We start from the raw sequence: 24,655 nt of genomic DNA, 5'->3' as shown, positions 1-24,655 counted from the left end.
GAAACGTTCTAACATGACTTGTACTGCAATGTTGATGTCCAAAACGGAAACTAGTCAAGGGAGAGACGTCTTTAACCGACAACACTTGTGCTCTTAAGCAGAACCTGGTGTCTCACGTGTGAAGCACTCAGGGTTTCGTGGTGGCAACATTAGGACTCGCTCTCCACGGCCACCGCCCACAACTATTTAATTCCAATAGGCAAGATGCACTTCCAAGCCCAAACATCATTGTGAGCACCGCATGTGAATTTAGAACAGATCCAAGCTGCAAACCTCGAGGATTAAAATGAGTTTCAAGGTGTGTGTTGTAGGTACTCCTCGGAGAATTTTCCAACTATGGTATTAAAGCAATTGGAGAGAGAAGTTACAGATCATTTAACTTAAGCGGTGGACAACTGATGGGGGTGTCATTCATGACTGCTTTAAGCATTCTGGGAAATGTGAATAAAGAAACATCCCCATTTCAAATGTGGAACTCAGAATGTATTTGGGGGCCTCCGATCAGCTTAACACTAGCACTGCTGTTCACCTCTCAGTTATTTGTATACGTGCTAAGAAGCTGGTGAAAAATCCCTACAGTATATTCTCACCACTACTTGTGCATTTAAAATCTGACAAAGAATATCGGTGAAACAAAGGAGACTGAATACAAATGCAAGTACCAACCTTATCCTCCAGCTGTACGCTTTCTCTCCGATTAGGAGAGCAATTCGATTTTACCTGACCCGCTTTAAAAAAATAAATAAAAACAAGACAGTCGAATATAATATAGAACGGTTTTTATAAAATAACAGCCATTGAAATTGCATGTTTGCTGTACCGATATATTCCAGGTTTTTTTTTTTTTTTTTTTTTTTTACATTTATACAGTGTACAATGTCTGATCCATAAATAACACTTGCACAATTACAAGTATTTACACTGCCTGGCCATGCATGCAGGGCTTTCTAGCTAAACCAAGAGGCACAAGATAAAGGTTTTGCATCACAAAGTAATACAGATTTCCAACTAAGCTCTATAAAACCCTGACAAAAATGCAAGCAACCACTGTAAAGCTGTTGTCAAGCCCGCTTCCCACGCCGTTCTAAAAGTGTGGCACCTTTCTTGCAATGCAGGGATAGAAAAATACCAGGTTTTAAAATTTGAACTATACAATATGTACATTAATATTTGCACTATTAAATTATGAATACACTTATTCTACTAAAATGTTACATTATAAATATAAACATTTGCATTTTTTTAACTGGAGGGTATGAAATACTCTTATGCTGTAAAAGTTGGCTAATGGGTATCAGAAGACAAGAGTCTGCTTTGTTTCCAAGATGACTTGCCATTTCGGGGAAAACTAAAGCACTATATAATGCATTGTAAATGAGTAATAATGTGTATGCCCCCAATAAAGCAAACCTATAAACATTCAGAACCGCCCAAGTTCCCTCCTTAATGAGAACTGTTTTTCCTTCAATCAGATCAATGGGATTCTTGTTCATTCAGGTTGATTGTGAACCTTATGTTACACTGAATTAATGGACATGTTTCTTTAGCACTGTCTTCAGACTCAAAATGCCAAGACGTTGGAAACGCGTATTAAACGCAAATGCAGTGCACTGGGGAACCACACGTAGAAAGTAAACCGCCAACTGCATAGAAAATGCTGTGAAAAGGAAACATCCTTAATTTTAAATTGCAAACACCATTTGGAATATCCGTTACACTAATAAAGCACTCAAAATTAACTTAGCAACTTGCATAAATACATAAACTGTAGTTTTGATTGTAGCTGCAAAGTCTAACGAGTCAATATAAAAAAGGCGCTCCAAAAACTAGGAAATTATACAGTTTTTTCCTTTGTGCCCCTTCTTTTTCTTAGATTTGGTGGTTCTTTGGCCCATCTGAGAAATTGGGTGGACAGTTTTTGGACAAGAAAGGTCGTCTGTGTAGTACTGATATCTTTGTGGCCGCGGCTGGGGAATACGCTGTCCCAGAAAGTAGCCTTCCTCTTCAGAATCTGAAGAGGATGATGAGCAAGTTGAACACCAAGAGTCATCATCCTCACCGTACAGTGCCATCAATTTACCCGCCATTTGGTTCTGGTTTTGTAGTCCACAGCTGGAAGAGGCATGCGCATATTGTCCAAAACGCTCCGAATTCTGAATGTAGGCCTGAATTTCATGAGGCGCTTTATTGTGAAAAAGCCTATCATAGTCATCAGGAGTGTAATGACGAAGTCTTTCTTTTGGAGGGGACTTTCGCTCTGAGACCAGGTTAAGGGCATTGTCAGAACGGGACTTCCTGCTCCTCCGGTGGCGACTGTGATGGTGACTGTGCCTGTGGCCACGCTCATCAATATTGTAAACGCGCCGACGAGTCCGTTCACTCATTGGAGGATGGCGAATGTGCTCAGAACTCCCATTGTCAATGACATCGTCAGAAAACTTGACCTGCTGTGGTCTCGTCTGGGATTTGGATCTCCTCAGGACAGACACATGCATTGGTTTTTCTTCTGGCAAAGGCTTTTCTTGACATAACTCGGAGCTTAAACTTTTCAAAGATTCCGTACTCCTGTGAAGCATGGACGAGTTCATCGTTCCCATGATGCTCATTTTCTCACAGTCTTCGGTCTCCATGTCGTGGAAACTTTGCAAAGAATACAGAGATGGCCTTTGCTTGCCTTCTACATCTCCCGAAGCCCCTAAAAAGAGAGAGAGAACAATTACACAACTATGCCTTCTAACTCTCATTTTAAGTTAGATGGTAGGATCTAAAACCAAAAGTAGAATGAAAACTGTTCTAAAGCACCATGTTCATAACGAATCTGACATGTTAACAATTATGATGAGTCCCGAACAAGTATTCAAATATTAGGCCTGTGCTCTTTCCTCATCAGCAAAGTTATACATTAGGTAAAATAAAATGTATATTGTAAGCATCACACACCGATGCACTAACGGAGGGCAGTGTTTACCCTGTGAATTCTGCTTGCAGTGCAAAGGTGGCAGAGAATAATTGTAATGCCCTTTACGACTTTCTGTAGCCACCCCGCCCCTTCTATTCTAGCGCATTTTCCAATAGGTAGTATAATTTGTATACATTTTCTGACAATCGCTGTAAGTTGTGCCAGTAAAGCATAATGAACATTGTTATTGCCTCCACATTTATTCAATTTGTTGGGCAGTAACATTTTCCACTGTCCCCCTATTTGGGGATAACAGACAAGGGCAGGAAGTAGATTTAAGCACACAGTTATTCAAACCTCAAATATGTAGCTAAGTTTTCTGCGTCTCAGTTAAGGATGTAACCCTATCAGTCTACACAAATGCTTTACAAACCTACAATCTTGATGCATTATTTTAACGAATGACTAAATATTTTGCTGACGGCATAAGAAAACAAATTTCAAGTACCTGTGATATTGGACAAGGCCAGGGAGTCCATGGAGTCTCGGACACTTTGCTCTTGTTGCTTTAGATCCTCAGACAAACATTCCAGCGAACCCTCGTACCACGCGGACTCCTTATGCTTGTAACCAACACCTCCACGTTCAATGTCCAGTTCTTGAATTTTTCTGCTGCTGGCAGGGCCTGGATGGCTACCGTAAGCCGAATCACCAAGTCCATCTTGAGACTGAGCCCAGTACATATCAGACTCATACTTTTTACTTGCCAGGCCTTGGTTCTTATCAGTCTTTTTCATATCTAGCCTGGATTTGACTAGGTTGTCAGTGATCCAGTGCTCATTGGATCGATGTTCTTCAATGGGTTGTTGGAAAATACCCTGGTCACCAAATTTTAGCAACAGCTGTGTCATATAGTCTTCATGCTCAGCCCATTCTTCGTGATCTTCTGGTGAATCTTGCTCGCCTCTTCCTTTCCAGAAAGAATCGCTGTCAAAGCTTCCTCTTTGCCGTTGAAGGCTCAGGTCATCGAGTTTACGTGAGATTGTGTCATCTGCATTGCCAGAAATGGAAAGACCTGGAAACTTGTAATTCAGTGCAGGTGACAGCAAGAGGGACTGTCTACACTGGTCAGCAGACCGGCTGCTTTTGCCCATGCGCACACTTCTCCTCGACTCTCGTGACCGCGCCGACTGGAACGCGGAATCAGACGAGTCGGAGGCATGAATGTCTTCCCCCAAACTGCATGTTTTGGAGCAGTAAATCCGTCCTTGTTTAGGGAGAAAGGGGCACCCCAGAAGGGATGATTTGCACTGGGCACAAGCAAAGCAAGTCTCTGTAGCATGCCAGTGCTGCCCGTCATAGGTCATCTGAGCATGATCCACACCTGAAACAGGAGAAAATTGAAAGGTTATGTTTTCAGTAATTATGGAAAGGACACAACGTAATGCAACGTGAGTACCACATCAAGATACAAAATGGAGCCATATATTTTTCAAGCACATACTGTGAGTGATTGAGGTTCGACCCATCAGATGTAACAATGTGTGTACTAGGCACCAACTCAGTCAACGGCTGAAGCTAAATATAACAATACTATCTTCTAGGAAAACAGGTTTATCAAAAAAAGGATATATTTTAGTGACTAGAAGCACTTCCAAATTTTGCTCGCAGCCTAAGATGGCGCAGGTCAACGCAAACAAATGTTGCACTAGCCATAGAATATATCAGGTAGGTTTGCAGGTTTTAATCTAATTATCCCTATAAAGTCAAACAACTACATTTTGACTGGGGTCCACGCCCAACACTTTAAGGAACCCTGTAGTTGATTATTCCAAAAACACTCACATCACTGGTATTAAAACATGGAAGGACTAAAGAGACTGCAACAAGCAACACAAATATAAATAGCACGGTATAAAAGGTAAGCAGTGCATGCACTGACATAATTAAAAGCATGTTAACTTTAACTAAATTGGCCAAAACCACATTACACAAAAAGTGGTTACACAACGAGCCCTGCAAGATAAGGAGGGGGCTGCAGAATAATTTCACCAGGCCCTTTGAATTCAGACCCCTCCTTCTCACAGAGGAGTGCCACTGGACGGAGCTCTGTCAGGCGTTAACTGTGGGGGTCCACAGAGCTCTCTTCCTGAGGCAGGGTGGGACCATTCCCCAGCAGGATCTAGGTTTGCTTACCAATATGTTCGCCACAGGATTCACAGTACTCGGCATAGAGAGACTCGAAGCACCCACAGCAGAAGGGCCGTCCATCCTTCATGATGTATCTCTGCCCTCCGAGGACAGTCTCACACTCAAAGCAGCTAAAATGCTTCATGTGCCAGTGGCGGCCTTCAGCCTCCGTGCACTCGTCTGCAAAAATGATCTGCAAAATCAAGGCAAACCACAGATTTGTGTGAACAAACAGCCATTTTGGTGGGTGTGTGTCTTTGGCAGACCAGACAGTGTGAATCAGCTGGACAAAACTTGGCAAACATATGAGCTTTTAGAAGGCAAAACTGCTGACAGGCAACTAAACACATGCAGGTGTTCTCAATGGGAAGGTTACTAGTTTTACAACACCAATTTCAGTGGTCGACTTTCCACCTTAGGGTGGATAAAAATGTTCATAGGCAGAATTGAAAATGTGGTCTACACACAGAGGACAGTATGAAAGAGTTGGCAATTTGAACAGATGTGAAACATGCACTTTCTGGCCACAGTCTTGGGAAGAAGCAGAGCCCTGGCATTGCTGGCTTGCTCTACTCAGACTCGGAGGGCCTGGGGACACGCCTGAAGGCGGCGCTGTACCTCGTCACACGCCGAGCAGCGTGGCTTCAGCAGCTCCGCGTGGTGCCGGCCGCAGTGGATTTTCCCATCTTGGTAAAAGTAGATGAGGTCGACGAGAAGCTCGTTGCAAGTGGCGCACGAGAAGCAGGAAGGGTGCCAGCACACGCCGGGCCCAGCGCGCGACGCGAACACGGCCACCTCACCGCCGATTATCTTTTTTCCACACTACAAAAGAAAAAGAATGAAATTAAAGCTGGACTCGTATTACACGAGGATTGTCCCATATGTTACCAGTTACACTCGAGACAAAATACCCCCGCATGCAAACGTCACACGTAAAACATTCTAACAATGCTCACCCATAAACCGATCCTCACCAAGGCGGACATGACTGATGTGCATTATTTACTTTTTAAAGGGCTCGCTTTAGCCTGGCTTTCATTAGCGAGAAGTGGTTCGATGATTACAGCCATCTGGCCGTGATTGGACACATTTCCTATGTAGAAAACGTTTTAGGGTTTTCATACATCCGTTCAGCGAATGAATGTAAGGCATTTGCTTAAGACGTCACTGCTAAACCACAGCCTGCAAGGATAATGTGGTACAGCGAGGATTACTGCTAAATGAGCCAGGATTGGCCGGCACTCTCCTGGGGCACCCCCACTCTCCCCTGGTATACCAGGATGGGAACTCTCGGAGGAGAGTCGGAGGGGGCAGGGCAATACAAGATTCAGAACAGGCTTTTTCATACTGTGCCTAAAGCACCAAATCCCGGAGCTCGCGGGAGCTCCAGATGGAGGCAGTGAGTCAGAACACCTGAAGACCCTGCAGAGGGTCGCAGAGTGGGACATTAGGAGAATACCACGGATATCATGTTTGTCAGCCTGACTAGCTGCACAGAGGGAAAAGACTTTCGAGGCAGGCTGGATATGCAGAAGGAGTCTGCCCGAGGACTAAATCGATCATGGGATTCAAGGAGTTTCCATATGGCTGTTGTGTATGAAGAAATAAGATTTGACAAACATATTTGTACCACACTCAAAGATTTTCTGGTATAATGTTGGTTCTGTCCTAACAGAACAATATTAGCACGCTATTTAGAACCACCACCCTGGAAGGCCATCTTAAGAAATAACTGTATTGGTTCACGAATGATGAACGGCATCTGTGTAGGTGCTCAAAACACATTCATAGTGGTGCACCCCAAAAGCTGGCACTAGTTACGAAGTGTGGGACTCTGGATTTATAGTTCATCCCATTCTACAGGAAGCACTGTTGCAGAACCGGAAGTTAGCTGTTATGTGACGCAATAATTACCTGCTCACAAATGGCATGCATGGCTGCCCTGGAGAGCAGTCGGATGGAACCCCTCCCCAGCGCCTCCTTCTTGCGCTGAGTGCTGAACATCTGCAGCTCCTTCTTCTCCTCTTCGCTCAAAGACTGGCAGTACCTCACCTTCAAAGGGAAGAAAGCAGCAGTTATTCAGTCGCTCCCACCGTCCTCAAGTGTTTCTTGTATCAAGGACTAGCGCATGTGCCCACCATCTGCCCATGTCTGCCTGGTACAGCGCAATCCCATTTTAGGATGCTTGGCCAAACAAAAGAATACATTATTTCTACTGCCAAGGAAAGCAAACCTAGTCCAGAATGGGGTGCGAACAAAACACTGCAAGTACCATCCGTTTATTGCACCAACTCCAGCTTCTCCAACAAGGCAAACCCTCCCAGACAACGGGGCCAAAAACGGACGAGCAAACACTGCCAATTCAACAGTGCGCAGCCCAGTTTACGACTTACTGACAAAAATGCCATGTCTGCCCCACACGCCTCACAGGGCTCCCCCGAGGAGTTCGACCACCGGCCCCCCCGGATGATGTACCTCATTATCGTGCGGCGGGAGCTGGTACAGCAACTGCTTGCTGCGGCTCTTCTCTCCAAGGCTGTTGACGTAGGGGACCTTCTCCTCGGGCAGGCAGGCGAAGTAGAGCTGTACCTGGGTTACGAGGAGACATGGTTAATAATCCAGCAGACACCCAGAAACCCACAAAATAACCCAAAATACTCCGAACAACGAATCAAAGAACTCGGGCAAAGACAGCCGGCGCGACAGTTAGCACACCACACGCCCCTCCCCCCATGACTAAGATTTACTGAGAAGAGCTCAGGCTGCCAGAGAAGACCTGTGTCAGGATTTACTGTCTTCCCTTATTGCCCAACCCCATGAGCTAACTCAGCAAAACTGGGCACCTCTGGTAGAAGTAACACGCAGATGCTGAATTGCTCTACTGGAATGCAATTTGCAGTGTCAATTAGGGGGTGCCATAAATTATGCACATTTAACGCTGCCATTCCACCCGCCCCCTTTCCAGGCCCAGTCAACAAGTCTGTTGAAATGCCAGTCTCCCTCCACAATTGCCACACATAACGTGCGGAGCTATTCAGAAGGGCCTCTGTAGAGAGATTTAATTTGCTCTCGCGTTTTACACGTTGGTGAGACTAAAGCTAGTTTTGTGCTCGGTCCGTGGGCTCCTGCTGTTCAGGTTCACACCGAGCATCAGCTTTCATTGCTTCCATCTGAGCTTTGCCCTAGAGGCCGGGGCTCTGGTCCTCCTCTGGGAGGCAGGGAGCCGGGGACACATTTCAACCAGATGCAAGTTCACTTTGAAGAAAAGAGAACAAGTTCCTACAAGTTTTTATTGGGAATTAAAACAAAAAAGATAACTCCCTCTCCCCGGGGCAACCAAGGTGTACTTTTCATGTTCTCATATGGACTCGATCATCTCGGTTCTTTGGGGGCGGGTCTGCAGGTTCACAGATAGCTGCAACATTAGAAGTGCATTTCAATGGTTCTTACAAATATGCACTTCAACCTCGATGTGCCTGCAGGTCTCCTTACTGAGACTGCCTGCGAATATCGGCAACGGGGAACGTGATGCCGTATGTGTTCAGTTTCAAAAGGATCCTGTCCTCTGCATCGTAAGAGCAGCGGCCACATACCGGTTTGTCAAAGGAACCTCGGATGGGTGACTGACACATGAAGGCCTCAACCAGGCCTAACATTGCTTGCGGAGCGCGGAAAATGATTTGCCTATGATTTTGAAAACCCTTGCAAGGTAACGCTTTTGGAAAAGGTTACGTTTTAAGTGCAAGCAAGCAGTGTGGGCGATTCCTGCTGTTCTAATTCACACATGAACCTTAAAATTTGTTTTTGCATCCTGCGAGGATACAGGGCACTCCTGGAGGGACTATGCGGGCTCATGGCCAGTGAGGGATAATACATGGAACACCACATTGCGACTGTCTAACACCAGGAAAAATGTATTTTCAAGCAAATGTGCCAGTTGTACCTTGTGACATGGGATGGCTACAAGGCAGGGTATGAAAAGAACATCCTCCCAGTGATGGCACCTGCCAACAAGCTCTGATGAGGCAAAGTTGGGCATGGAAAAGGAGCTGAAATAGGCAACTTGCGAACTGCTTTATCTACTAATGTAAGGACGAGAAGACCTGAACAGATTATGCTTTTTAGGAGGTGGAGGTTCTGAACGGTTGCGTTTATGCCACACACAGAAATACACAGAAGGTGCATATGTACATGCACCAGCTATAAATTGTTACAAAATTAGCTGTGGCTCTGCAAATGTGGCATGCACCAGATCCCATGGGCACCACTGGTGAAGTGAAACTCTGATCAGGGGAGAAATGAGGGCAGGTCCATCCACGTACGTTTATCATCTTTGAAAAAAGAAATGAGTCAAGCTGCCTAAATGAGTCAAGTAGTTGACTACCTTGGTAAAAATGTGAGTAGGATGAATCAATGCAATCATGTGATTTGGAGTCCTTATCATTCGTAACAAGTCATAATTTCACCCAAATAGACAACATTGTGCCAGATTACATGAGCAAATAGGCCTCATAGACAAAGCCAATTTTGCCTTCAAAGTTCTGTCCCTACAAGGCAATTTGAAATGGCAAGGAGGGTCATGTAAGCAATACCAAAACCTGGAACTAGATGGTCAAACCGGTGATTAGCAGCTTAACATATTTCAGCAGACTTTCAACCCACTGAACTCTTAAGCTGGTCTCGGATCAAGCATGAAATAGGTGTCTGCAGTATTGAAACTTTACTGGGCTCAGTTTAAGAAGGAAGAGTATGTCAAAGTGGTGGAGAACAGCCAATATAAGTTTGAGGGAAATTATGCCTCATCGAACATGAGACTTAAAAGAAGCCAAAGTCCCAAGGAATGGGTGGGCATGTGTGGTTTTATTAAGGAGGAGCTCTTAGGTAAAATAGCGACTGATAAGCCTGGCACAACTAGATATTTCTTGGTACTTTAAGGGCTCCCCATTCCTCTTTTTCAATCAAGGAAGCTGGAGTGTTTTGCATGGAATCACAGACTTGTAGAATGGGAAGCCAGGATAAGCTATTCAAGATCTCCAAACAATGTTAACAAATGTGTATCTGTAAAGCTCATCATCTTCTACGTCCCAATCCCAGGGTTTGTGTGCACATGGCGGGACTGAGCCTTTTCCGCCTACAGTCAGACCTCTATTGGGCTATTGTTTGAACCACTGACGGTACGGACAGACGTGCATAGGGACAGTGTGCTCCCCTTTGGGCACAGGTGGCCTCAAGATGCTTTAAGGAAGAAGCTGTTTTTGCTGTTTGTTACCTTTTACTCCTTCCTGTACTGGGGCAGGGTGCGGGAATGGACAATCAGGCTGTAGGCGCAACCTCTCGCCCCCACATTGTGGAACCAAGCAAAAGGAAGTCACTGGCAGATCACCTTTAACCCCAAATCCAAACAAAACCACCACAGATTTTGGAAGGTTCTCCAACAAGCACCAACCTTCGGCTTAACTTCCTACAACAGGGACAATCACCCCTTGTTTTACTCAGATATTCAGACCTCGGAGGCTCTTACCAACTTTCTGTAGCGCCTCAAATTAAAAGTGAGTAACAATGCCTAACCAAAGAAGAGTAGTATCTTTCAAAAAGAACTTTGTTTCGCGAGACCGAAAGAAGATTCGTCTATGCTTCTTATCTACAGTGATCAAGCAAGACAATCCCTCTTGTTTTTTTTTTAGAAGCAGTTAAAATACCCCGGGGGACACTGGAGGATGCATGATCTGTAGTTCGTCCCTTCGCTGTATTTATATATTTTAAGATTTGTAAGCCCTTGCTACGGGTGCTGTGGTGGGAATGACTGCACATACATCTTACAAGCTACTGGCCGCTATGCAGCCCACGCTCACTCCTTGTTCAAGGCAGGAAGTGCCACATGGCTTTCAAGATTAACACATCATTCATTTGTACCTCATTTTAATATATAGCAAACAGCAAAAAATCGGAAGTCAACTAATCTTTGTGGGCATTTTTCTTCTCTCTACATACAGTCAATGGCGAGTTAGTCCTATCCTACTATAACGTTCAGCAATTCTGAAACAGGTTCCTGCTGCTAAATGCAGTTATGGCTGAAGGTGTAACTGACAGGATCCCACATACTACAGGCATTTATTATTGAAATCATATGCTGCTCAGCAGAGTGGTAGCTAGCAGTTAATTCCAACTGATCTGGTTACGGCTGAACCTGTGGGTAGGTGTATGGAGTGAACAGGCTACCTGTGGAAGGCCTGGTCTGACACACGAGCATTCCCAACCACAGTGTCCGGGTCCAAGGGCACTGTGCACAACCAGCAAACATTCAAATGTTCACTGTGCATGAAAAGCTATTGAAACACATTTGCAAATACCGTAGAGACAGAGGGAAAAAGCGGGGTACAGCAATGCCTGTGTCGAAAACGTCATACATACATGTAATCGAGTCCTTGCTTCGCCTAGTGCCAAAGCTCTACAGCCCACACGGCCATGTGTTATATGTTCCGCTGTGCTCTCTTTCGCCAATCTTTCTTCACCCCAGAGTGCTAGTCTTTCACCTGAGGCACCTTACTCTAGTTCAAATTATACCCAGGGGCTATGTGCTTAAATGCCTTGATGTGGAATAACCAATAGACTCTTTGCTCAGCACGACTGCACTGGGAGCAGATTGTCTTATATTCATGTTGAATGTGCACTGTTTGGAAGATTGAGAAAAACATTTTTGTTCCTTGATTTGTTCTTAATAGGGCGCCCATTAACATCCTGCCACCTTTTTACAATTATTAAATACGGCTTCAAGCGAGACCGCGGACACCACTTATCTGTACCCTGCATGGTGCGGCGACAGCATCACGTACCTGCTCTGGCCGTAGGCCGGGCGGAACCCACGTGTACTCTTCCAGTGCACATCCAGAATCATCATCAGAGGTTGAGCTTCTTTGACACCCGAAGGCAAGTTTGTTGATCTTCTGCTCCATTTCCAAAGGCATAGCTAGACACAGAAAAGCCCGCACTCCGAGGTCATCAAGCAATGAGCCTGCAAAGACACCAAGCATCCACTTTAGAACAGAGACCAAGGTTAGAAAATGGCCAATGAGGATCATCTCAAAATGTGTATTACAGCATGATCTCTTAGAAATACATCTCTTGACCTTCCAGTGTTACTGCATACTCTTTGCTATGTATTTACATCAGGGACCTTTGGCAGTACAATTCTTCACAGGGAGAGAAGGCGTCAACATCAGGACCTAAGACACTGTCTGCCAATTTAAGATTCTTCTAATTCTGTCCATTTAACAAGCAACTGTCATGACTTAAACAACCAATTAACCATCAAATGCATGTTGTAAGGGTACAAAGGCGTTCAAATGTAGTTCCAACACGAATTTTATTCATCTTCAAACTATTTAAAAAACTGGCACTCTAAACTCAAATGTGACCCAACATTCTTAATTTGAGAACCGTTCCATAAGTTCTTCTTGGGGAACAAGTGAACAATTATATACAGAACAGGCCAATATCTCTCAAAGGATAGTCTCTATCCTTTGTGGTGCAGTACAGACAGACAGCAGCTACACGCAGCCAGTGTCAATATACCATCAGCAGTTCCATGTCCGTTCCCCATCACAGGGAGCATCTTGGAACCTGCCGATCTGGATCTAACCAGCCCACATCTTTCAGTGCCAGGGCTGCAGAGCTACCCTGTATGCCACTTCCCAGATCGTTTTTCCCTGCTGGGATAGACCTTGCACGGTCTCGATAATTTACTCGGGAGTCCGATTAGGTGGAATCTGTGTGGAGGTTCCTATGAAGGCTTTCGAGCTACATTAATAGGGTTACAAAATGACTGTAGCACAGTAACCTCCGATTTGCAGACCTGGACTTTCATGCAAGAACATTCTGTGGACGGTCATTGGGGCCACTCAGACTAAAGTAGCAGGTAACAAGATATGTAATAAGCAATAACTGAAACTTGATGTCCCAGGTGATGGTAACCACAAACGTAACAGAACTCTTAAGAAATGGCAAGGAAGATGGGCCTACCTCTCAGGAGCACCTCAAATAAGAGCTTCCAGGGCTGCAGAAGGGGGCATACTTGTGCAGCAGACCACCCCATACAAGTAAGCAGCGGTCAAAGAGGCACAAGCATACACACCTGTAGACAGTTATTTGCAGTTAATGGTTTTATACTGCAGCATTTGCATTAATGTGTTCGTTATGTGTAACATGCCAGAGCTATCTAGTTTCTAGGCTCAGGGGAGAGGAAAAGGGAGGGGGTTGGCTGCACAGGCATGTTCAAGGTTGGGGTTAGAAGAATAGAATAAAAAAGTAGGAAAAACAAACTGATTCGGAGTTTATTAGGCATCAGGAGAGTTCATGTTCATTTGGTGCTTTTTCGGACTGCTTTTGGAGGTCTTTAGTACAATTCGGTGTCGCTGCGTACTTTCAGAGTCAATACACGACAGTTTAGGTCGAACATACGTAACTAAACTTGTTACAAAGTTGCCTCCTCATCCCAAACTCAAGGACACGGACACAGGCATTTGTAGAAGGCTGAGCGCAGCGGGTAGCCCACTGCTCCTTCCACTAAGAGAACAACCTGTACTAATGTCCAAGGGGAGACGGGGAAACTCCGCACTAGACGTGCACTTAAGCCTTTAAGTCACATCGGATTCCTAAAGCCAGGGAGGCATTAGCCGGGTACCTATGTCGACACGGGATGGCTGAAGACAAGCCTTAGTTACATCCTGTGCAAGCCCATGCGGTGGGGGTGCACTGGCGGTTGGGGCTCCGCAGCCATGAGGTCCTTGTATGGGTCACGTCAACCAACAGTGACGCAGATAGGCAGAGCACAAGATGGACCACGAACGCTGCTTTACCACAGGCGGGAAGTATACGGAGCCGTGAAAGAAACCATGGAAAGCACCATGTGATGGGGACACGTAAAAGGGCGCCTCTTGTCCAGTGTCGCACTTGAGAATCTGGCAGAACGCACAGCCCGTCATGTATGTAGTGGCCCTGTACAGGAGCGGGCTACAGTACTGGTCTGCTCAGAAGAAAGCAGACCCCCCTCCCCCGTGCCTCCCAGCAGAGGCATTTGACTTCACTTCACCCCGAACAAAAAGTCAAGCTGACCTCATTTCCTCGCGCACTGTTTGAAGGTTGCGACCTTTTTAAACAGCCCCTCATTCCGAACAGGTGCAACTTATTGATGTCTTTGGAGCTTGAATCAAGGGCCGGGCGAGCCATGGTGCCTTCATTGACTGCACATGAAAGGGTCCCGTCCATGGCGGCCTGCAGCGCCTTACACCTTTGCAAAACAAACAGGGCGGCGCAGCAATCCTGCGAACCGAGGGAGCTCACCAGTGTATCATGGTCCTTAGTTCCTAGGGCATCTAGGCACCGGTGCCACTGCACCTGCCTCATCAAGGGAAGCATGGCAATTTAACCAAGTCAAACCATACCCTGATCACCACCAAGTGCATGTAATGGTGTTTTTTTTTTTTTTTTACTCTTTAGGTCCTTATTGGTATGTATCTGGGCTTTTAATCACGCCCACCTCACTCCCATCACTATCATTCGTTCATGGGCTTGCCTTTCAAAAATCCTTTGTTTCCGTTGGTAAATGCTTTACGTTTGTCCCTCCTTGGGGCGGTTTTGTTACTGCCTTGGCCATCTATCCTGTTACATGGATAACTGCACTTTTGCAATAACTTTGACTGTGAGCGAACTTCTTTAGCCTTTTGTCTCTCTCCTTGGCGCTCACGGTGGCGGTGGCGCTTTGAATCGGCTCGCTTATGTCAACTATTTTACTTTGTTTGTGTGACAAGAAGAGTCCAGTTAGGAATTTACAATGCTAATAGCTCTAACTTGAGCAAACGAATGACCCATTGCATTGCAAATGCTCGTTTCTTCTGGGATCCTACGTCCAGCTGCTGCTCAGTTAGGCCAATGACCCCTAATTTATGCCCCGCCTGAATGCTATGGTCTGTGTCAGAGAAAAGTGAGTGATGCCATAATGCCAAACTAGCATAATACTGAGCACAGGCCTGCATCTTTAATCGCTGCAATCAACGAGTGTACCACTCCAAGTCTTACTGACCTCTTGAGGATTAAGGATGAACTGGCCAGTGATTTAAACCTGCAAATCTTTGTTGTACTAAGGCTTCAGCAGCAGGTGCTCAATCCGCGGAGCTAACTAGACCTTTTGAAAACGACAAACACAGATCTGTCCCTTTACTTCTGACACTAACGTGAATACAGGCGAGCTGGCTTTCATCAGGTCATATGTCTGAATGTATACTTATATTTGCACAAAAAATCATTGCAATCACGACATAAAAAAGCGTCATGCGGCCATAAGCATACTGTAGTACATAAAAGATCAACATTGAGCCTCTTACAGGTGTCTGATGCCAGCTCAGGGGGAACTAGGTGGCAAACATCCAGAAAGACCGAGTGGGTTACTCGTATAAAAAGGGCTGTTAAAATATAATTTGTGGAGTCCAGGGACTGGGTAAGAAGTTCAGTTGGAAGAAGGGCAGTGTCCAGTACTCGTGACAGGAGCAGGTCCTATGTAATATGGTGTTGTGTTCACTGAGCAGTGACAGCAACGAGAGACATTTTGGGCAGTGCACAGAAGGGTAACAGGATGTTTTCAGTGTCTGCTTTAGGAGACCAGAGCCCACTGGAGCCCTAGAAGGCACAGGATGGCACTAACTGAGGAATAGTCCAAAAGCTGTCCGTGCACAGGAGCTTACAGGGCACTGTAGTATGTCGGGCACAAGAGAGCTAACTCTCGCCGCCCTCGTTCAAAGCCACAAGGTTCAAACTGGCACCGGTCTCCGTATCCCGCACCTGGACAGTAGCCATGCAGATCTGCCGAATTACAATGATGTGAAAATAATCGAGGGATGCCACGGCATGCTAAAAGAGTGGTAACTGCATGCCATCTTCGGTCCAACAACCAAAGAAAATAGCCCACATGACCTGCAGCCAAGGAATTCCAACAGGGGGGCGGTGACCGGGGCTGTGAAGGGAGCCATTCACTCGGCAGGGTAACGGCCGGGTTGTGTCTGTGGGAAAAAGCAGCCATGAAGTGTGCCTTTATGGGCCATATGCTAACAGCTACTGCCGACGAAGGCACGGCCGCGGCACTGTTTATATGGCTCAAACTGCGGTGTTCGATTCATGTGGAGATCAGCAGGCCTGCTGGGGTACACAACGCAGACGGCCTACTTCGACAGCGGCACAGACACGGCACATGTGCCGGCCAATCTCCCATCCCTTCCACTCGGCATCTCAAAAGGTGGCACGACTCTGCGTTCAAGAGACCAGATCTGCTACAGAATAGGGTAATCTTTAGATTACTTACTGGTAGTTCAATAACTCCTGATACGTGGTGAGAGGAGCAAGGAAGGGGGCGAAAAAAAAAATGCAGGAGTCTTGCGTACTCCCAGATGTGTACTCTTCGCTCAACCGAAAGGCACCCATTTTAGCATCCTAATAAGGATGAACGTTTGAACCAGCTCACTGGGATTCGACTCGGGCAAACTGTGCCAACGATTCCAGCACCAACACTTCCAGCTGATTAAAGCCACAAACTCTCCGAATAAATAGGAACACAATATTTAGGCTTGCGGAATCTCTACTCTGATTTTTAGAGGCAGAAAATAGTGTCACACCCCCAGCTAGTCATTTGCACTCGAAACCGTCCAAAGTCTCGGGGTTAAATGCAGCCCTGGGCTACATGTCACCTAACAGGGCACTAAAGCAGCCCCCACCCTACAGTATACAAATGATTACATACATAAACACAATGGCGTGGATTGCTCGCATACTGGCCTTTACAAGGACTCCTTTCAGAGCGGCTGGGAGAGCCGCTTGGTTTCGGAGGACACGGCCCTCGGAGAACAATTGCCCTCGAGAGCAACAAAGATTCTGTGCCATGTTTATTAGGAGTCTCGGTATTAACCATTACCCAGCTTTATGACAGGCGACAGCTTACAAGCGAAGGTTATTTTAGCGTCTGAATCTAAATGCCCTCTTGCCAAAATGTCAGGACTGCATTGAATAGAAGACGGGTTTTCAAAAGTTGCACAAAACTTATCGGGCAGTAAAAATCAATTTAATATCACATTATGTAAACTGGTGGCTGGAGCCTCCCTTCAGGTGTTAACTGGCTGCACGAGATAAGACCACGACAGTAGAATAAAATGGAGGCTTTGGTGGCAGGTTCCAGTTTCTCCACGCCCACTCAGAAGGGATAAACTATAAATGAATGAATGGAGCTAGAAACCCAATAATGGGTTCGGTAGCCTAACCTACATTACATTTTAGAGCCCTTTCCTAATGAGCAAAAAGTTGGGGTGACCAGTTCAGGCTCTGGAGACCTGCCTGCCACATAAGCAGGGACCACAATACCCCTTCAGTCTGCCTCGTAGTCTGGATGCAATGAAGTATACACAATGTGATGGAGTGCATGTCTAAATTAATATCAGCCACTAGTAATTACTTGGGGCTCATCCCAGTCCACCCTTATTTACCACACCATGCCACCTCAGTTTTGGCCCAGGCATATGCAATTAGCCTAAACCCTGCTCCAAAAGAACAGTCCAGCCCAAACTGCCAGGCCATGTCCTCCATAAGGTGGAACACTAGTTATGGGCTCATCAGCAAAGTAGATCTTCGTTCTAGTAACAGTGTCACTAGACCCATTTCTGGGCACACTCGTACCACTTAGGGCGACACTCCGAAGTATTAAAAAAGTGGTGGATAGAATGCTTGAATTAATCTCAGTCTCTTGTAATTACTCGGGCTGCAACCCAGTTCATTGTTATTTTGCACAAGTATTCCATACATCTTATTTTGTGTCGTTATATAGTCTGGATGGCGAGTCTCTACATAGTCTCTGCTTTGACTCTGTCGTGTTTCTACTGGCCTTTTCTGCTCGCCAGAAGCCATGGAGGTTCACTGCGGACTAAGGGCCAGATGTAGCAAAGGTTTTTACCCATTCTGTGTCTATGGGAAAAAGTGTTCGTACATATGGCCCCAAGTAACTACGGACAATCTTAAATTCTAAAAACCTTTATCAGACAAACTAAAAAGTCAATCACCACCAGGCCAATTCCAAACAAAAACAAAAGTTGAAGATGTTTATAGTATTGGCTTTCTCAGTAACATAAGGGTGGGGCCATACCAATAACCCATGCTGGCTGGTACAGCTGCTTCAACCATGGCTGCCAGAAAGATGACAGGGGCAGCAGAGAGCGGTGGGCTGGGTTCTTGCCGCAAAAAAAAAATCCCTTTTAGGGCGCCTAGACATCCGACATATGTTGATCAAGGCATTACGCAACACTGCTGCCAAAACGTGAAGTAAACTGCTGGGACACATGGAACGGGTTCTCGCCCCTCTCAGATGTACAAAACCGAAGAACACGCTTCTGAGCTGCAGTTTCACAACTGCCAGATCTGCCTCAAGGTGCGAGACGCATTCAAGATGTATTTCTATTTTTTTTAACAGGCAATACGGGGGGGAAAAGATCGCTCCACACTCCCCAAGTGCTTTCTCCGTCACCTCTGCTAAAGAGAGACAGCAGCCAATAACATTCCCTCGGGCCCGGAAAGAGAAAACATCGGTCCCTCTCGCCGATGTACTTCCTTTCCAAAGGATGCTGTGGTTGCATACGAAAATAGTCCACAGCTGTCTCTCCATTTCTAGGGAGCAGAAATCCAGAGTGAAAAAAACATGCACCTCAGCAAGGTTGTGACTTATCTTCGAGAGCCTAGTGAGCTGGAAATCCCCTGGTCGCACGTGACCGGCTGGTGCAGGTCAATATGACTATATCAATTTCCTCATCCATGCCCGCCCTTTAAACTTCACCTGCAGGGCAGATGGTTAACTTCTCATTTACACACGTCCGGGTAGCAGGGCACGTGGGCCGCACGAACCGACGTCACGCGCACACGCCGTGAATTGCTACACTGGGCTGGGGAGCTGAGAGGAAGTTTCAGGAGAGGTTGAATTGGAGGCAAAAATAGAGACGATTTTAGCACGTTATCATTGGTCGGGCCCCAGCTGAATCAGGAAGCCAATCACAATCAGGCAAGTTGAACCTCAAATGCTATTTTTGTGTGTATTTGTGCAGCACACCTCTACCATTCGTATGTCCATAAGGTTTGTTTTGCAATAATTGTTCCCTTCAGAGTTCTGGGACTTTCGTTACTGTAGCCGTCTGCGGACGTTGACTTTGGCGGGAGTATTTAATAGGATTCCCTTCTAAAATGATAGAGAAACGCATGCATGGGTGCGCGCGCAGGGGGCTTGCAGTGTCCACTTGTCAACTGCTCAGCTGAATGAAAATATTGGAATGACAGCCACTTCTGATCTAGGAAGCTATTATCACAGCCATAAAGACAGCTCTTCAAATAAGGACCACTTGCACATTCTGAGAGTATTACAAATATACATCGCTTCTTCAGGGGTCTGCAGACTTCACAGATAGCTCCTAACACACAGACATCACTCATTTAATCAACCTTACATGGATGAGGGCTAAGCTGAGGCTTCTACGAGCTCACTTGCATATTTCAAACAGATCCATGTACCAAAAGTGCATTACGACAGCAGGTGCAATAACCCTCATGTCTCTTACAGCTAGATGATCATTCTGCACAGCCAGTTCACGGCTACACACACCCTTCACGATCCTGGTAAGATGCTGCCCTTTTGACAACATCTGCCCTACTGTCGTGTTCACTGTCAGCTTTCATCTAAGCCCTTTCCGCTTCTCCAGAGCTACTTGTGAGTTTTGGGCAGTTAGAGCAGAAGGGAACATTGTTTCCAGGCACAATTTATGATGTGTAACACAGGCAGGTGCGCCAATGGAAAGGGATAATTTAACAGGAAGGAAACCCTAGCAAGCTGTGTAGAGAAGGAGGGGTTAGCAGGCCTGGGCCCTGGGAGGCTGGTACAACGGCGGAAGCGTCAGTCTCCTATATAGGTCTGGCCTGACCTGCCACTTTCCAGGCACTGACCTTCTGCAAATTCCCCATCCTCTCAAATAGAGTAAAATGCCTTCATTTGGGGAATCCTGCAATCTATTAATTTAAGGAAGTCCTGCTGTCGGGAGCTCTTGCTACTTCTTAATGAAACTGAGTGCACATGTTAAATAAATTGGTACATTTCTTACAACCCCCTGTTGACTTTTTCCATTTCTGGGCCTGTAGGCAACAGTGGCTAGCCTTTATTCCGGGGCTCGCTCGAGCACACACACTCAGATTTCACCCTGTCACCTGTTGGCTCCTGAACAGCACACCTCTTTGTTAAAGGCCCACAGTGCTCATTTGAAACACGCTTTCCAGAAAAAACACTTCTCGCCAACGTGTTTTGAGACGTCGCAAGACCTGGGCTGTAAAAACAAAATTCCACACATAACCCGGGTACGATGGCCTCCGATCAATGCAAAAGCCGCAGCGGCGTGTACCTAAAGGCCAGCTCGCTGCTTGTGGGACAACACTGCGCTGATTGAATCCTGGAAGGTACGCGCCTGATAAAGGAAGACTTTTGAGGGAAAATAGATCAGCCTTAAGTAGTCTTACGGTACAGTAATTCGTGAAATACTAGTTTCAGTAGTTCCAGTCCCAGAGGAAACGATTTTCCAGGCTTATGAAAAGCACAGACAAGGAAAAGTCCCGTGGAAACAATGGGCCCAAACAATGCAGAGGCAACGCCTGCCCCAGAGTAGTTTATCCTTGGCAGAAGGGCTTGGAAAGGGTTTGGCTGTCGCTGGCCTCGCCTTGTATGTAGATGTCTCGAGGCAGCGAGGCCCACCAACAGCCAACCTCTCAGGACCTTTGTCCCAAGGCCAAACCACAGTGGGAGCAAACTCCAAAGCTCGGGCTAATGTTACAGGGACCACCTGCACGTCGGCCGGCCCAGTGTCCGACAACACAGGCCGCATGCGGGGCCCACCAATGCTGCAGGTTGGCTGGGCCCAGGGGATCACGTGCGACGCCCTCTCGCGTGTCAGGCCGAACAGAGGCCCACTATTGCGCATTCCCAGCTCGGGAACAGACTGGCTTTCATAGCTGGCAGCAGCACCGGGCCGCCGACGTCCAATTAACCCCGGATTTAGGATTAAGCAACGGGGAGCAGTGGAAAGTTGGTGACAATAGTGTGCAATGCCAACCTGTCATTAGTTTTAGGCCTTCGGGTTATCGTGTTCCGAGTCGTACATGGACCAACAGAGAATACCTCGGATAAAAGAAATGCAAGCTGGCCAGATCTTGCCATTAAGTTGACACTTCTGGGTTGTGCCTTTTTGGAGACCGTTTCTTTTTCCAACAGTTAATGGCAAATAACTTTTGGCTTGACTGTCTGACAGCTTTGAGAATAAATATTAAAGTAGGGGCATTTAGGAACCATTTCTGACCACACTTCTTTCTGAAATACAGTCGTATTGCTGATGACAACTGTCTTACTTCCTGCCTGCGACTTGGACCCGTGATCTTAGATAGAATTAATATTTATCTTATACAGACTAAAGCGAGGTAACACTCTAAACAACGCTGCAAGAACATGGATACCCATCCTCGTCTCGGATTCCCTATTACATGAAACATCAGCGCCTAGAGGTCAAGACATTGTCAGATGTCGCGCTTTAAAGTACCACATAGCAAACTATATTAAGTCGTTACTAGACCCCTGCTGGGTTACTCTATGACACAACCCTCAGCCAAGATGTGCCAACCAGAGGAAGCGTACGGAACGTCCCAAAGTGACCCGGCAGTAGGTCCAATGACGACTTAACGTTATGCTAGGTGGCATATTATAAATACTCTAAACACAGGAGTGGATGTTAAAAATGCAAAGTATATCTTCCAATAAACAGCACAACAGTTACAGTACAAATGAAGATGCAAACTCAGCAGGCTTTCGGATCTGGGACCTGCAGGTTAAACAAGTATGACAACGGCTGGCGCTCAACCCACTGAGCTGTCTTACTGTGTGTAGAGTGACAGCTCTACAACAGACTCAAAACAACATGTTTTATGCAGGTTCATTTCTACATCCATCCACCGCGTACCAAAGATGCATCCGTGCCGTTCTTTGGCACGGCACATTGAGCAGACTTGACCTGGCTTTATAGCGCCCCGACACCACCAACAGGGGGTTAAACTGTGCAGAGCGCGCATGGGATACCGTACTGCTTCTTCACACAGAAATATACTCTGAACAACCATCACGGATTGCTGCGTCTCCGAGGAGCGGGGCCCTAAGGGACACTTAGCTACCTTCTCTGTAATGGAGTCAGCGTGGAGGCCCCCTCACTGGACGGCTGTGTCCCCATCATCGACAGAAGAGCGCCAAGTTCTTCTGGCACGCTGCGCGGGAGCCTCCAAGCCGGTAGCACCCGCCCCCACCCCCGTAATACCGGGCTGCGCGGAATCGATGACAACCCCAGCTCCTCTGCCTGAACCTACGCACATGTGCACAGACAGGGGAAGAGGCGCCCCGCTGCAAGCAAGCAACATCCCCATGGAACGGGTCCCGGGCAGACGGGAACCTCGGCTCTTCTGGCCACAACCGGGGCATCACCAAGTACCACAGTAGGCACACCTTCAGGGGGGCAAATTACCTCAAAGATTTAGAAGCCAGCTTAAAACATTAACAAACAACCTTGGAAGCGGAGTTCCCCAATACATCCAAAAGCTTAAAAAATATGATGAATCCAATTAGTAGCATCAGAAACGACGGGATGAAATTACGGAAAGAAAATGAAATGAGTTTTCCCTCGTGCTCACCAGTTTGCTGTACTTTACCAACTCCCCGTAGCCTGTTGGAAGCCACCCGGCTGGAGGTAGAAATATCTGCTTCGTTCCTGGGGAAAGTTCTAATCATTTCTCCAAGAAGCGCCCAAGCGTCCTGCCCTACCCAGAAGGTGCCAGCCACCGCAGACAGAACGCTTACCTTCTGTGCTCAACACACATCACACCATCAGCTGCCCGGGATTCCTCTGGATACAAGCTGCCCGTGTCCCCGTCCACATCGCCAGCAGTAGCATGTGCGAAGCGCCCCTCCCCGCCTCTGCGGCACACTGTGAGAGAATGCACGGGCGGCCCCTTAAAATCACCTCTCACTCGCCCATAACAATGATGTCAGCCAGTGGGTACCGCGCGGCCTGCATAACTTAGCACGTCCCAGGCACTCCGGGGAAGCTATTAACATGCGGGTCCTCCCCCAATTCATCACCTAATTCTAGGCGGGCCAGTAAGGGCCCGCCTCCGGCGCACCGGCACGCCCCGCCCCTTCCTCCCACGTCCCAGTCTACAATCCAGGCAGGAAATCAACAGAGCAGGTAAGGCTCCCTGTGCGTCTGGGGCCGTGTCAAGGACATTTACACAATAATGTTCTGCATTCTCAATCAACTCGGAGAAATAACACTCGCCAGTGGAGGGGGCCACAACAGATACACATGTGAGAGACGTACAAGAGGGATATGTAAAGTGCATTCTCCACACCTGATCTCAAACTGGACTTGTAAAAGATGTATGTGCCTTGGCTTTCGGTCACACGTGAGCCGCCCCAATCTGACCAGTCTTCAGAACAGGCAGGAAGCTTGCGAGAGTCAGTACCCAATGCTTCTGGGAATTCAAGGGAATAGACATTTAGAGGTGGATTCGGTCACCCGGATAAAAAAATGCTATGTACTGATGATGACACTAAAACCAGAAGAAATCATGCGCCACTGTTCTTGATTAGAAACACGCAGATCACATTTGTTGTGAAGGCACTGGGTCACGTTTTCACTGGCGAAGTAACGTAGTCTCAAATTAGAAAAAAAACTGCCAGCCCACCCCTTATAGAGTGGGGTACTGTTAACACGGTATTCCAGTGGGTACATTATTTACTAGTCCTGGGTTGGCGAATTGTTACAGAAAACGAAGGGTGCCAGGTTTTAGAGTGTTGCTTTACTTAGCGTCAAGAAACCTTTGGGTGCAGGAGTACTCTAATATTCTTTAAACGTAACAAATACTCCAAATGATGTAACATGTCATCTGTATGAGTTTTGTAAGCACATTAGACCACACGCGTGCTATTGCTCCAGCAAAGAAATAGAGGTCTGTATGTTTGCAGATATGTTATTAGGAATCGTTATTCCTTTAGTATTATGATCCAACTATTGACATTGAAAAAGGTTACCTATGTGGTGGCTGCTGGACTAGTGCATGTCTAGGCATCTGTGGTTGACCTCATGGTAACAGGTTTGAATCCCTACTGGTCTTGACTGGCTCGCCTAGAATTGGCTGATAAATTGGGGAGGTCCTTTTCATCCTTCTGAAGGTGTTATCGAGTACCACCGAGTTAAATAACAAACCTTTGATATTTTGGCACCAAGAGACCCAAGGGTGAATGTTATGTTGCAGCCAAGTGGCCTTTATTTGTACTGCGGTAAAACCAATTTGTGATCTGCAAAATCAGTTTTAAATATGTGGTAATCTCTTTATGATGACTATTTACACCCCTAACCCTCTCTAAATGAGCAATACAATGTTATAATGTAAATCAATGTGTGCACCAGAGTAGCT

At 46.5% G+C, this 24,655-nt stretch overlaps 1 protein-coding gene across 3 annotated transcripts in view; it reads right to left on the bottom strand.

Moving 5' to 3' along the window:
• Window positions 1-764: 764 nt before the first annotated feature.
• The window catches only part of PRICKLE1 (prickle planar cell polarity protein 1), a 117,608-nt gene continuing 93,717 nt past the window's right edge, over window positions 765-24,655 (bottom strand). The window contains exons 1-8 of one of the 3 annotated variants that reach the window (XM_069228836.1): window positions 23,037-23,175; window positions 11,923-12,101; window positions 7,565-7,678; window positions 7,004-7,141; window positions 5,708-5,911; window positions 5,096-5,282; window positions 3,408-4,283; window positions 765-2,695 (exon numbers count right to left, since the gene is read on the bottom strand). In XM_069228836.1, coding sequence (XP_069084937.1) covers window positions 1,827-2,695; window positions 3,408-4,283; window positions 5,096-5,282; window positions 5,708-5,911; window positions 7,004-7,141; window positions 7,565-7,678; window positions 11,923-12,054 — 2,520 coding nt within the window. In that variant the 5' untranslated portion in view covers window positions 12,055-12,101; window positions 23,037-23,175 and the 3' untranslated portion in view covers window positions 765-1,826. Of the gene's footprint in view, window positions 2,696-3,407; window positions 4,284-5,095; window positions 5,283-5,707; window positions 5,912-7,003; window positions 7,142-7,564; window positions 7,679-11,922; window positions 12,102-22,870; window positions 22,995-23,036; window positions 23,176-24,655 lie in introns of those variants that run through there. The other 2 variants (XM_069228835.1, XM_069228837.1) reach the window with 2 other exon arrangements.

The sequence above is a fragment of the Pleurodeles waltl genome, chromosome 4_1, assembly GCF_031143425.1.
Source record: "Pleurodeles waltl isolate 20211129_DDA chromosome 4_1, aPleWal1.hap1.20221129, whole genome shotgun sequence".
In the NCBI taxonomy this organism is placed as follows: Eukaryota; Metazoa; Chordata; class Amphibia; order Caudata; family Salamandridae; genus Pleurodeles; species Pleurodeles waltl.
This window is presented reverse-complemented; position numbering and strand designations above follow the sequence as displayed.